Consider the following 15,160-nt stretch of genomic DNA (forward strand, 5'->3'; position numbering starts at 1 on the left):
TATAGTACCTTTCATTATGCTGTGCACAGTAATTGATGCTTTAGGGTGTATCCAGCATCACTAAGCCTGTAGCTAGATTCACATTTTAGCCTTCTACTTTATCGCTGTTCCCACTTTCTTCTTTCTTGGTGTTTCGGCGTCAATGAATTTAGATGTCAGGATGCCAGAGAACTTTAAATCAATCAATCTTTCTTGGTGTCTGACTTCTTGATTTATGCTTCATAGTTCAACTGGGTAGGAGGGGGAGGCTCTACCCAGTTAAATTGCAGTTTTGGTGCTGAAAGCCCTCCTAGCCCACCGCCAGAGCACAGGGCCCGAAATACAATAAATCCAGAGTACATCTTACACTTGTAGTGCTGCATGATTAGAAGTAAATTTACATCCAGTTTTGTTTTCCCATGAAAATAGCAAGAAATCTATGATTGCTTGTTAGTTTCCTTGTGTAGTTGTTATTATTGAATGCTTATCTTTTACTGTTAAATTCATAGTTGTATTTTATCAAATGCTTATTTATCGAACTAAATTTAGTTATTTTTGGTTAAGTAAAATAAGAAAAAAGAATTTGCATTACACTGAACTTAATATGTTACAGCTGGGAATTTATTAAGAATTGGGACAAAAACTTACTTGTGAAAAACTCATAAGTATTTCTTCCATTTGTCATCTGATTCCTAATTTTTGTTTCTTCTTCAGCAAGAGGGGTTTGATTATGACTTTGTGCCCCCCCTAGATAGCAAGTATGAATGTGCGATATGTCTTCTGGCACTCAGATCTCCTATGCAGACAACCTGTGGACACCGATTTTGTAAAGATTGTATCTTCAATTGTTTAAGGTAATGGTTGTTTTACTATCATTTTTATATGCAACATTGTTTATTAGTGTAGTAAAAGATTAGATTTTGAATAGCCTGCAACTCTTAAGGGCTTAATGGTAAAGATGCGATACCCATGTACTGTAGTCTTTAACTCATATGGACAATAATGGAATGTTAGTGAAATAATATAAGAATTTAGCATTGTTTTGTGACTTTTACTGCAGTTCCCAAGTTTGTTTTGTGGTAAAAGTATTTTTAAATATTTAACTTAGCCGGTGAATATATAGCTGCAACTCTGTTGCTCGACAGACAAACTGTACAGAAAAAACTCGCCAGCGATCGCTATACAGGTTGCGGGTGTGCCCAACAGCGCCATCTGTCGGCCAGATACCAAGCTCTATGTAAACAAAGACTCAATTTTCTCTCTGTCGACGTGTCGACAAGACGTACTTTACTCGGTGTTGAAACCTGGAGTTTTTCCCATCATCTTTGGTGAAGTACTATATTCTGGTTTGAGCTTTCGCAGTGCAGGTGTTTTATCTTCATCTTAAATCTTGAACTCGTTTTGGATAGATTTAATTATGGTGACAAAGAGAGTATGGACTTTCTTTCACTTTTAAATGGCCGACCCTTCCCTTAGACGGAAGTGTGTTTAGGCTTTTAGTAATTATCTTATCACGTTATAAATTAATTATAGATTTTCCTCTATATATTTTATATCTCTCCGCCTTTATTAGGCCTCTTCGATTAACTTTCCATTTATTATAAACATATAAAAATAAATTTTAATGTTTTGTTTATATGCGACCTTTCCTGAGAGTAGGCGGTCCTAACTTGGAAACCGAAGTTAAACAACGTTGAGCCCTTTGCAATCGTAAATAGCTTTTAAAGAGCTAATGATTTAAAACCTTTTAAATGAATATTTTTAATAAATATTTTATGAAAGAATTTCTTTGAATAGTCTTCGTACTGTTTTCAAAGATGAACTAACGTTTAGTTATTTATACTACGCAGTTTGCGCTCTATCGTTACGATAGAGAGAGAGAGAGTATCACGGTTTCACTTTGCAGAAAGAGTAAATCGATTCTGACGTTTTGTTCATTATTCTTTCAAAGCTTAAATGTTTTAAATTCTTTTTTAAAAGGAACTTTTTAATTGAAAAACCTTTCAGTTTTTTCCTTTGGTCAAATAACATGTTTTTTTGACGAAATGTAATTGGGCTCTTCTCTTAAGTGCGAAATCAAGAGAGAAAGAGAGAGAGAGATAGAGACGGAGGGAGAGAGAGGAGAGAAAACGTTCCGTTCAAGTGGGTAACGTTGTTCTCAAGTTACTCTCGTCCCTAGTCTCTGTACGGGGAGAAAGGATAAAACGTTTTTAGTTTTTTATTCTCGTCCCCAGGCTATGTGCGGTGAGAGATTGAAAACGTAGTTTATATGAACTAGTGTTTAGTCTCTTTCCCAGCCACTGAATTTTTTATCTTAAAATATGTTTTCTGTTTTTTGCTGGTATTAATGAGCTTGCATTATACGACTGATTTCGCAATTACTACCTTTTAATGAAGGGTAGAATTGCGTGTTTCAGGTAGAAATCAGTAAAAGTTTCGATTTCAGTGAAATAAGTGCAAAACAGAAAATCGAAGTGATAAAGTGATATTGCGCAAAGTGTTACAGTGTTGCGTCCGAGGGTTCGTCTGTTCGTGCCTGTCGTTCACCTAGTCCGGGACCTCTTGCAAGCTCCCAAACAGGGGAGAAGTAATGTCGAACGACTTATGGGTTCGAGAGGCCTTGATCAACGAACAGACGTTTCCCTCTATGGTATCGGGTGTATCTTACCAAGATCTCCCCTACCATAAGACGAGAGAGACGTTTTTTCTCCTCGTCATCCGAAGGCTTTTCGCATAAGAAACCTGTCACAAGGTTTCGAAGCCCTTAAGGGAAAGTCAGTCCTTTCAGGACAGGTCCAGCGTCCTGGTTACATCCATTAGGACAGCTCTGACCCTATGCAGTCATCGGATAACTGCTCGCCGCCTAACAAAAGCGTAACACAGACTCCGAGAGTCTTTTTTGTTGGCAAAGTGTTGCGGTCACAGACGTTACCCTCGTCTCTTACCACAACCATTTCCGTTGATCCTTAATGGGTTGTACGGCAAGACATGCAGAATATGCTTGCCTCCCTTATGGAAGACTATTCTGCCGATTAGTCCGTTGAGTCTAGCCGTTTATCTCATCGATATCCTGGCTTTCAGCCAACCTAACGTTCCTTTGTGCTTCCTGTTGACGTTGGCGTAGCTAAGTCACGTCAGTCAGGTTGTTTAGAACCACACTCGATGCGGTCTCGTGTGTATTTTCAGCCGCATTTGGACGTTAGGCCACTTGCTGATGCTCCTGTTGACGTTCAAGACGTTCGCTAACAATCGGAGTTGACTTGTTTTGACGCTGTGCGTCAACCTCCGCATTCTAGAGTTGTTTTGACTGCTCAGTCTAGGCAGTCAAAGCAGTCTCGAGTGGACGCTGTGCGTCCTCACGCACCTGTTGTGGTTGACAGTTCAGTTGTTGACAGTTCACAGACTGTCAAGCAGTTACATGACGTTGCGTCCTGGTCCGCTACTAATGCACCAGTGAGTGTGGACTCTGCTTGTAAAGCATTGCCACCACGGTAGGTCTCTCCCTTGCTTGAGACTCAGCTTTTATCGGACAAGGTTCCTGTAGATGAGGAAGTTGCTGTTCCCCCTCCTACTGATATTACCTTGAGGACTCTGTCAGATGGAGAGGAGCCTAAAGCTGCTTAGCCCTCTATGGACTTTAATTAAATCATGATGATTTTTTTTAAGGATCTTTGTCCGGATCTTTTTGTAACTGCTGCTCCTCGTTCGCCTAAACGTCAGAGCTTACACTAGGCCTAGCTACTTCGAAGCCGTATGTTTTAAGCTAGTGCTCTCTCGCTCTCCTAGAGAGCTTTATGTTTGCTAGGCGACTGGTTTATCACCAGGAGGAGTTTGGGGGATACAGCCTTTGCTTTCCCTTCTTTTAAACTGGCTTATAGAGCGAGAGTCTGATATGACACGAGAGAAGTTCTCGGCTTGGGAGTTCATGCCTCTGCCCAGATAGACTTCTCAAATCTCGTAGACTCTCCCTGGCGCCTGGCCAGGAGACGCTCCAAGTTTTTTACAGGTCAACTTCACAGCTGTTTTCGAGCCTTTGAAGTTTTGCTGTACAATTATGTCATGCATAAACAAGGCTTTCAGGGATGGAAAGCGGTACCGCCTCAGTCGCTAACCCCGTCTGTTGCCGCACCTGCTCCCGTAGACCCTAAATGGGCTTTGCTGCAAGACATGCAGTCCAAGCTTGCGTCCTTGATAGAGGACTTTAATGCGGAGAAGGTTGCTGCCGAACCTTCTGGCCAATAACCTTCCAACCGGTCGGTTGTGCGTCCTGTTGACGCTGAGGTAACCTTCTCGCGTCTGCCAGTTGAGGTGGTTCCTCCACCGATGCGACCCAGTGTGGGTTGCCAGCCGCACGTTGACGTTAAGCGACGCTCGGAGGTGGTTGTTGACGTTCAGGACGTTCAACAACCAGCAGAGGTGACTTGTTTTGACGCAGTGCGTCAACCTCAGCAACCCGGTATGGTGTTGACTGCACAACCCAGACGGTCTAGACAGTCTCGGGTGGACGCTGTGCTTCCTCGCGCACCCATGGTTGTTGACAGTTCACAGACTGTGCAGCAGTTCCATGATGTTGCGTCCGGCTCCGTCACGCATGCACTAGTGCGACCGGACTCAGCGAGCCAGACGTTGCCCACTCCGTTGCCGTTTCCTCATCAGTTTTCGGATGAGGAACTATCTGATGAGGACGTTGCTGAACAACAAGACGATCAGCCCCCAGAATAGATCAAGCCCTGCTATCCATCCAGAAGATGCTGAAGAAGGAACGCTGCTCAGTCAGGCTGTGGATGAGTCTGGTAGGGACGCTGTCATCCGTAGAACAATTTGTGTCACTAGGAAGACTACACCTCCGTCCTCTTCTATACCATCTAGCTTTTCACTGGAAAAAGGACAAGACGCTAGAAGCGGTCTCGATCCCGATTTCCGAAAAGATAAAGTCTTGTCTGACTTGGTGGAAGGACAATATCAACCTAAGAGAGGGTCTTCCCCTGGCTGTTCAGACTCCCAACCACGTTCTCTTCTCGGACGCATCGGACGTGGGCTGGGGCGCGACACTAGACGGTCGGGAATGCTCAGGACTGTGGAACTCGAGTCAGAGGAGCATGCATATCAACTGCAAGGAGCTGTTGGCAGTACATCTGGCCTTGAAAAGCTTCAAGTCTCTCCTTCGAGGCAAAGTGGTGGAAGTAAACTCAGACAACACCACGGCCTTGGCGTACATCTCCAAACAAGGAGGTACCCACTCACTGACGTTGTACGAGATCGCAAGGGACCTGCTCATCTGGTCAAAAGGTCAAGACATCTCCCTAGTAACGAGGTTCATCCTAGGCAACTTGAATGTCATAGCAGATTGTCTCAGTCAGAAAGGGCAAGTAATTCCAACAGAATGGACCCTCCACAAGGATGTGTGCAAGAGACTTTGGGCCACTTGGGGCCAACCAACCATAAATCTCTTTGCAACCTCGCTGACCAAGAGGCTTCCAATCTATTGCTCCCCAGTCCCGGACCCAGCAGCAATACATATAGATGCCTTCCTCCTAGATTGGTCACATCTGGATCTCTACGCATTCCCACCGTTCAAGATTGTCAACAAGGTACTGCAGAAGTTCGCCTCTCACGAAGGGACAAGGTTGACGTTAGTTGCTCCCCTCTGGCCCGCGAGAGAATGGTTCACCGAGGTACTTCGATGGCTAGTAGACGTTCCCAGAAGTCTTACTCTAAGGGTGGACCTTCTACGTCAGCCTCACGTAAAGAAGGTACACCAAAGCCTCCTCGCTCTTCGTCTGACTGCCTTCAGACTATCGAAAGACTCTCGAGAGCTAGAGGCTTTTCGAAGGAGGCAGCCAGTGCGATTGCTAGAGCAAGGAGAGCATCCACCATTAGAGTCTACCAATCGAAGTGGGAAGTCTTCCGAGACTGGTGCAAGTCAGTTTCTGTATCCTCGACCAGTACCTCTGTAGCTCAAATAGCTGATTTTCTCTTATACCAGAGAAAAGGACGATCCCTTTCAGCTCCCACTATCAAGGGCTACAGAAGCATGTTGGCATCGGTCTTCCGGCATAGAGGCTTAGATCTTTCCAACAATAAAGATCTTCAAGACCTCCTTAAGTCTTTTGAGACCACCAAGGAGCGTCGTTTGGCTACCCCTGGTTGGAATTTAGACGTGGTACTAAGATTCCTCATGTCAGACAGGTTTGAGCCGCTACAATCAGCCTCCCTGAAAGATCTCACTCTAAAGACTTTTCCTGGTATGCTTAGCCTCAGCTAAAAGAGTCAGTGAGATTCATGCCTTCAGCAAGAACATCGGATTTTCGTCAGAAAAACCCACCTGTTCGCTACAACTTGGTTTTCTAGCCAAAAATGTGCTGCCTTCTCGGCCTTGGCCTAAATCTTTCGATATTCCCAGCTTATCGGAGATTGTAGGCAATGAACTAGAAAGAGTCTTATGCCCTGTGAGAGCTCTTAAGTTCTATTTAAAGCGTACCAAACCTTTACGAGGCCAATCTGAAGCTTTATGGTGTTCAGTTAAGAAACCATCTTTGCCTATGTCAAAGAATGCTTTATCATACTTTATCAGACTGTTAATACGAGAAGCTCATTCCCATCTGAGTGAGGAAGACCGAGCTTTGCTTAAGGTGAAGACGCACGAAGTTAGAGCTGTTGCAACTTCCGTGGCCTTTAAGCAAAATAGATCTCTGCGAAGTATAATGGACGCAACCTATTGGAGAAGCAAGTCAGTGTTCGCGTCTTTTTATCTAAAGGATGTCCAGTCTCTTTACGAGGACTGCTACACACTGGGACCATTCGTAGCAGCGAGTGCAGTAGTGGGTGAGGGCTCAACCACTACAATTCCCTAATTCCAGATCCTTTTAATCTTTCTCTTGAAATGTTTTTTAATGTTGTTTTTATGGGTTGTCCGGAAGGCTAAGAAGCCTTTCGCATCCTGGTTGATTTGGCGGGTGGTCAAAGTCATTTCTTGAGAGCGCCTAGATTAGGGGTTTGATGAGGTCCTGTTGTATGGGTTGCAACCCTTGATACTTCAGCTCCTAGGGGTCGATCAGCATCCTAAGAGGATCGCGAGGCTCCGTAAGGAAGACGTACTTATAAGGCAGAGTAATCGTTCAAGTCGACTTCCTTACCAGGTACCTATTTATTTTGTTTTTGTTATTTTGATAACTTCTAAAATGAAATAAAAACTCTTAGCTCATAAAATGTAAACATATATTACTGGTCTCTACCCACCATCCTGGGTGTGAATCAGCTATATATTCACCGGCTAAGTTAAATATTTAAAAATGATATTTTAATTATAAAATAAATTTTTGAATATACTTACCCGGTGAATATATAAATTAAATGACCCTCCCTTCCTCCCCAATAGAGACGCAGTGGGACGAGGAGAAAATTGAGTCTTTGTTTACATAGAGCTTGGTATCTGGCCGACAGATGGCGCTGTTGGGCACACCCGCAACCTGTATAGCGATCGCTGGCGAGTTTTTTCTGTACAGTTTGTCTGTCGAGCAACAGAGTTGCAGCTATATATTCACCGGGTAAGTATATTCAAAAATTTATTTTATAATTAAAATATCATTTTTCAGATAATATATAGATGGCATTAAAAGTACCTTTTACTGTGTTCTTAAGATGTGTAGAAATTGTCAATGAAGCTTCACCAGATTTCACACAGGTGATATTTCAAAAAGGAAGAGCATTTGAAAAATTAAATAAAAATAAGGAAAACCAAGAATTTTCTCTTGGTACAGTATTGATCCCCATGATTCCAGATGTTTAGGAACGATTTCTGTGCACTGTTGACATGGCTGTCATACTGTCATCTCTTGTGTTTCAGTGTTCTATTTTTTGGTTCTCTTTCCGACTCCTTTGATAGTATTTGTGCATTTTTTAAAACTTATTTAGTTGTGGATTATAGCAGGTATTTCTTCTTAGTTTGTCAAGCTCGATATTGTGAAGGATGTAATTCGGATAGCATTTTATCAGCAAACCTTGATCTGCAATCCTTGCCTGTTCACCCTAACCCTTCTCAGCCACTAATGTTGAATTTGGAGAATGTTAATTCTCCTTTTTGTTAGTTTACTGGGTAAGATTTTTTTATTTGTATCCATAAAATATCTTTAAGTCTCAAACAGGGGTGACATATTCTACAGGCTCTTCACAAGTAGATTCCTCCTCTCAGATGATTTGTCAACCTAGAGTATTTTAAGTCTTAAGAATAAATTTGATAGTTCACTACAGGTATTTTGAAGTGTTGCAAGTAAATATTTTTCTGTTCAGTCTCCTCTTTTGTGATCTTTTCATTTGAAACCTTGATGATAAGCCATTTATCACATGCAAAAAGTTCCTGCTTTGGCTCTTTCACTAAAGGAGATTTTTCAGTAATCTCCACTAGTGGACTGGTTTAAGGATCCTCATTCCTTTACTGCAGTATTTAGATCTTCGTGTTCACTTTTCCTACCAGACTTAGCATTGTTGGCTATCACGGCTAACCATAGATTTAAATAATTTAAGAGCTTCTTAATAGCAAAAAACTTTGTCATTATTGTCCTTCAAATGGGCTCAACATTTTGGAGTACATGACTTCTCACCCTGGATACTTCAAAGAGCCCCTTTTAACAGAGAGGCAGCCTCTCTGCTGAAGGTAGTTGCATTTCTTCTTCTTTTCTCTCAGGGATGTGTTATATGCTCAGCCAGATTGAGAAAAAAAGCCTTTCCAAGTGGTCTATGCTTCAGGTATCTACAGTACTCCATTCTTGTTATATTTTTCTAGTACTGTGTAGCCAATTATTGTTTTGTAGCTTATCTGATTATAGGGGAGGTTCTCCTAGTTTGTTCTTCTTCTGAACTAACCTTGGAATCTAAATACATTTTTTTCTTTGCATTCTGGTAGGTCATCAGTGTTTCATGTTATGTGTACAAAAATGATTGCTTCCCAGTCAGCATTCAAGTCCTTGAGACTAGTTGGATTTGCTATCTATACCACTAATGAAGTCCCGAGGTTGACTGTTTTTTGTTAGTTATTCAAATGGAATATGACTATCTTCCTTTAGGTCTTGCAAGGATGGCTAAATATTTTCATTAGTATGGGAAATTTTGAGAGTCTTCTCAACTTGCTCTTTAGTCATTTCAGGTGGATTACTTCTGTTTGGATACTGTCATACAGCCCTTTCAGTTGAATCTCTTTTTAAGAATTTCCTGCATAAGAATGCATTCCTCTAACAGGGTTAAAGTTCAACTTCAAATCCCTGTATAGTTAGAGATTTGAACTTACTTAACCTTGCCAAAGAGCTCCTATTTTTCTTCAGGTCTTTTTTTATTTCCACAGAGTATCTTAACTTCATAATGTTTCACACTTACAGTACTATTTATGGCATAATATACTGTTAGTAATGGGTTTGCTATGAAAACATTAATATTCTTTTGTAAAGATTTCTTCCAGTAAATATATCTATTACTTTACCTAAAGTCTCATCCTCCAGCTCCATTACAGTACTTTAGTGCAGTTTAATTTTACATTGGCGTTACAAAACGGGTTTTCTTGTAACATACAAAAAGGCCATGTCAAAGTAATAGTTTTGTACTAAAGATATTAGTGTTGTTTTTTGAGAAATTTAATTTTTACAAATTCAATTTATTCTCTATTTTGCTAACTTTTAGGCTCTAAGCTATAAGAAGTGCAGATTTGTCTTAGTATTAAGAATGTTTTCTATTTCTTTTACAACTTTTGTGGAACTGGAATTAGATGGATTTTAAAAAAAACTATCTTATTTTACAGTGAGAGTTGCAGTCGGTGTCCAGTAGATAACACTCCACTCTTAGAGAGTGACTTGTTTGCAGATTCTTGTGCTGAAAGAGAGATACTGCAACTTAAAGTCAAGTGCCCAAACAATGCTCTTGGGTGTCAAACAATTGTAGATCTTATGTATATAGAACATCATACACAAGCATGTAGCTTTCAGGTAAGTAAATACTGTTGTAGATGTTTTCTTTTTTTCTTTTATAAAAAGCTACTGGAATTATCATTGATAGATGGTTTTGTATTCTGAGAGGAACATAAAATTGGATTATTAGGAGTGAGTAACAAAAAAGGACATCCATAAAAGCTTTACCAGTAACCCTTCAACTTAATAAACCTCAACTTATCATACATCTAAAATAATCACCCTGTTTGGTAGTGCTGTCAACACCTTTCACATGATACACTGTGGACAGTACTAAAGGGTTCCCTTTGGCCCATGGTTGCACCCACTTTTTAGATTTCCACTTTACCTCAACTCATGCTTCCATTCTTCTGTTTGCTGTTCAGCCTCTTAATAATTTTTACTTCATAATGCTACTACGGGGTTTTCCTGTTGTATCTCGGTGACTTCAGGCCCGTATAGCTCAAATTCCATAAATTGAATTCTATTTATTAGTTTCATTATTATGGCAGTTTTCTCTGGACAAACTTTCTAGACATGATGCATTTTGCTGAATTTGCTAAAAAGAAGTGTGATTTGTCTGATTATTTTATAGGGTAAGTAGGTCATATGCTAACAGGCCACAGACTAGCCTTTTGTTAAGTTTGGAAACAGGCAGGTATCCTCCCATTTACCTTCACTTTTGGGGGATTGTCGATTTATGCCAAAACTAGTACAGTCTAATTATTAATTATTGTATGGTATCATTTACCTATATTTCTGTATTTTATGAAAAATTATCTCTTCCTCCTAAAATAAGATGCTTATATGAAAAAAAATAAGTAAACGGTAAAGAGAATAACAGTAATGTTCTGTACAGATAGAAGATGAAGATGAACAGCTTAAGATACACACTGCATGCACATGAGCAAGACTTGAAAAATTTGAAAGTCAAGTGTGTGTTGTCAAAGAAGCTTGGTCTTTTATTTTAAACATTCTCCTGTTAGTATCCGAAACAAAAACACTGTTCTTATTGACATGAAAGAAATAAAAGAATACCCTCAAGTTGTTCGAGTGTAACATTGTGACAACCTATTGGAATATGCATAATAAAATTATCTATGTTCACTTATTCTAGAGGTATGGGCAGTAAAGATTACTTATATTATCTATGTTTACTTATTCTAGAGTAGTGATTCCCAAACTGGGGGAAATTTCCCCCTGGGGGGAAATTTTGAAGCTTCCAGGGGGAAATAATTACACTACCTACTAACTAAAAGAAGTGGAAAATGTCCATAGTACGTGCAGCAATTTGTTGTTAGCCATTAAATTGTAACATGATCATATCAGTTCTCACTGACATATTCAAGGGGAGAATTGGAGTGTCATGCCCATTTCTGAGGCAGGCGAGTGGGCATGCATGAGAGAGAGAGAGAGAGAGAGAGAGAGTGAGTGAGTGAGTGAGTGAGTGAGTGAGTGAGTGTGTGTGTGTGTTCAAATGAATTCTGAAGGGAGGGCAGGGGTACCCTCACAGGTTCACAGACCACAGTGTGTTACGAGTAGTCAGTTACCCGGAAGTATTTGACACACACACCCGGTCTATATTGATTCAGTGCCTCATGCTTGTTTTCTGAGTACAAGGTATGTGAATAATAATATAATTTTAATAGTGAGCTTGTGAACTGCATGATATATAAAAATTTGTCGATCTATTTTTATGCTTTGGCTGAGATTGTTAATACTCCAGAAATGTTGTATTAAAGTACTTTTCTTCAAAAGTTTGTTTATTTATTTATTTATTTATTTACTTTATATTTGGGAGGGGGAGGAATGAAAAAGTTTGTTTCTATACAGAATAAGCGAAGTGCCTATGTTTATTTTTCTACTCCCAAATTGATAGGCCTTGTTTTATGCCTGATTTCAGATGTCACAGAAACAAAGATTATATCAAGATAGTTATTTGAACTACGGGTTCACATATCTTGTCAAGGATGGTGCACACATCCCTCAGGGCGTTGTGTGTTTGAAAACTTTCTCTAATGGCATCATGAAACCTTTCCAACTGAAGCAGCATCTGGAAAATGCTCATCCACAGTTGAAAGATGAGAATCGTAGCTTTTTTGACGTAAAGTTATCCAGCCTGAAGAGGATGAAGATGGATACATCTGGAACGTATCAGCAAACCAACATCAGCATAGTGAAGGCTTCATATGTGATTGCCCTTCAGGTGGCCAAGGCAAAGAAACCCCACACGATTGTTGAAAGCCTTTTGAAACCATGTATCGTTGACAGTGTGAGGCTTGTGTTAGGAGAGGAGTCATCACAAGATGAAACAGATCCCCTTGTCTAATAACACCATCAAGAACAGAATTGCTGAAATGTCTGAAAACATTAAGGAAAATGTGTGGTGTCAAAGGTAATGTCATCGCCATTTTTTTCTCTTCAAATTGATTAGTCTACGGATGTCACCAACGTTGCACAACTGCTTGCTTTTTGCCGCTACTTAACTGACAAAGGAATGGAGGAGTTTCTATTTTGCTGGCCATTAGAGATGACAACAAAGGCAGTTAATGTAATGGCAGTAGTTGCAGATTTCTTTGAAGAGTTGGGACTGAGTTGGAACAAACTGGAAGGGTTTTGCACAGATGGTGGCGCCTCGACTTGAAGGACTCCCTTATCCACCAGGCACAGGCTGCGAATTTCAAGGGACCTGGTCCCGTGAAACCGTCCGCAGCCAGGCCGAGTCAGGCCAAGCCCACGGGAAGTAGCAAAGGTACCGCTGGTCGTGCTCCTGCTGCTTCTGTGCAGCCGAGACCTGCTCCGGTTCAGAAGGGTTCTGCCCCCAAACAGACCTTTCAGCCTCCCTTGGGAGCTCCTCCACGTCGGGGAAAGAACAGGGGCAAGCGAGGGAAAGGGAAACACTGAGTTTGGCTTTCCCCTTCCCATGCTGCTGAAGGTAGGGGGATGCCTATCGCGCCATTGGGCGATGTGGCAGCACCTCGGGGCCGAGGAATGGGTAGTGTTGACCCTTCGCGAAGGGTATAAGCTCTCATTCGTGCTTCATCGCCCCCCCCCCCCCCCATCCTACACTCCCATAGCGTTCCACACGTACGCTCCAACATCACCGAAGGCTCTGGCCTTGGAGGCAGAGGTCCAGGAAATGTTGAAGGATGCGCTAGAAGTCGTACACGATCAGTCACCAGGGTTCTACTGTCGTCTCTTCCTTGTCGAGAAGGCGACAGGAGGTTGGAGACCGATCATCGACCTTTCGCCATTGAACAAGTTTGTTCAGCAAACTGTGTTCAAGATGCTGACAGTTCGCACTGTGCTGTTAGCCATCAGGCAGTTAGACTTCATGCTTTTGATAGGCTTGAAGGACGCGTACTTTCAAGCACCAGCTCATCGGTCGTCTCAAAAGTACCTCGGTTACACCTACCAGGGCACAGTGTACCAGTTCAAAGTCCTGTGCTTTGGATTGTGCACAGCTCCCCAAATGTTCACACGAGTGTTCACGATGGTAGCAGCTTGGGCCCACTCGAGGGGCATCCGCTTACTGATGTACCTCGACGACTGGCTGATTCTCGCTCCCTCACAGGAGCAGTTGATTCAGGATCGAGACTCGTTTCTGGAAGTTTGTTGCGATCTGGGGATCGTGGTGAACTACGAGAAGTTGAGCCTCACTCCCAAGTAGAAGGTTCAAGTATCTGGGAATGCGATCGACTCGGCAGCAGCTCGCGTTCTTCCCTCGGAAGAACGGATCAGCAGACTCAGAGAGGTTGCGCAGCCGTTCCTGTCGTGAAGGAGCAGTGGTCGGCAGCCACCGATCCTGCCTCTCGTCTGGTCCTCCTAGAACGCGAGGTAAAAGAGGATCTCCTTTGGTGGGTAAACAAGAACCTCATGAGAGGGTTTCTCATAAACCCTCCTCCACCTCAGTTCCGTCTGTTCACAGACGCGTCCATGGAAGGTTGGGGTGCAAACCTGGACGACTTAGTCATGTCAGGCGTGTGGTCGGAAGAAGAGAAACACCTGCACATCAACGTGCTGGAAATGATGGCAGTCTAGAGAGCGCTCTTTCACTTCCAGGCACATTTGAGAGAGCACTTGGTAGTGCTGATGAGCGATAACACATCCGTGGTCGCGAACGTCAACAAGAAAGTGGGCACGCTCTCATGTCCCTTACAGCAGTTGACGAGGCAGGTGTTTCTGTGGGCAGAGAGTCAACACGTAACCTTTTCAGCCAGGTACATTCCAGGCAAGAGAAATGTTCTGGCAGATGCCCTAAGTCGCAGAAACCAGGTAATAGGGGCAGAATGGTTTCTTCACCCTTGGGTCACAAGTCGAGTACTTGACCTATTTGCAACACGGCACAATGCCAAGCTTCCCGTGTTTTGCTCTCCAGTACCAGATCCCGAGGCTGCGTTCGAGGACGCACTGCAACATCCTTGGAATCTACTGGATTGCTATGCATTTTCCCCTTTTTGCTTGCTTCGCGCAGTCCTGTCCCGGGTCCTAGTAACCCCAGGACTCAGGATGACTCTCATTGCTCCACTATGGCCACACATGGAGTGGTTTCCAGATCTGTTGTCGCTCCTGGTCGAGGCACCGAGAGAGCTACCACACTGGCCCAATCTCCTTCGGCAACCCTTGTCTAACAGGTACCACCAGGCGGTGCAGTCGCTCAGACTTCACGCGTGGAGACTATTCAGCATCTCCTCAGAACGCGAAGCTTTTCACGACTCGCTGCAAGAGAGATGTCTGGGTACTTTAGAAGATCCTCCTCCTCAGTCTACCAGGGGAAGTGGTTGGTCTTCTGTGACTGGTGTAGTGGAAGGGATATCTCTCCGGTCGGAGCCTCTCTGGCTCAGATCGCAGACTTCCTTGTCTTTCTTCGCAGAGATAAGCGCCTTTCGGTTTCTGCCATTAAAGGGTGCAGGTCTGCCCTTGCAATGGTGTTCTGTCTGAAGGGCATAGATATCTCCAACGCCCTAAAGATTTCTATGCTCATTAAGAGCTTCGAACAGTCATGTCCCCCGAGGGAAATTCGAGTTCCCCAGTGGGATGTCACTTTAGTTCTTGGGTCTCTTACTCGTGCTCCGTACGAACCCTTGAGCCGTGCCTCAGACAGGCACTTGACCCTTAAGACTGTTTTCTGCTAGCCTTAGCATTGGCGAAGAGAGTCGGGGAGTTACACGGCCTCTCTTGTAATGTCACTCACGCAGAGGGTTGGAAGGAGATCTCCTTGAGGTTTTTGCCAGAGTTTGTGGCCAAGA

The 15,160-nt window shown here is 42.8% G+C and overlaps 2 protein-coding genes across 4 annotated transcripts in view; one reads left to right on the forward strand and one right to left on the reverse strand.

Annotated features, from left to right (window-relative positions):
- Positions 1-679, reverse strand: part of DCTN5-p25 (Dynactin 5, p25 subunit) — a 111,795-nt gene extending 111,116 nt beyond the window's left edge. The window contains exon 1 of the mRNA XM_068363657.1: positions 628-679. Coding sequence (XP_068219758.1) covers positions 628-664 — 37 coding nt within the window. The 5' untranslated portion in view covers positions 665-679. The remainder of the gene's footprint in view (positions 1-627) is intronic.
- Positions 1-15,160, forward strand: part of LOC137631743 (TNF receptor-associated factor 6-like) — a 74,678-nt gene that overhangs the window by 30,520 nt on the left and 28,998 nt on the right. For 2 of the 3 annotated variants that reach the window (XM_068363653.1, XM_068363652.1), the window contains exons 3-4: positions 694-833; positions 9,767-9,950. In XM_068363653.1, coding sequence (XP_068219754.1) covers positions 694-833; positions 9,767-9,950 — 324 coding nt within the window. The remainder of the gene's footprint in view (positions 1-693; positions 834-9,766; positions 9,951-15,160) is intronic. The other variant, XM_068363654.1, reaches the window with a different exon arrangement.

Source organism: Palaemon carinicauda, chromosome 40 (assembly GCF_036898095.1).
Source record: "Palaemon carinicauda isolate YSFRI2023 chromosome 40, ASM3689809v2, whole genome shotgun sequence".
NCBI classification, from domain to species: domain Eukaryota; kingdom Metazoa; phylum Arthropoda; class Malacostraca; order Decapoda; family Palaemonidae; genus Palaemon; species Palaemon carinicauda.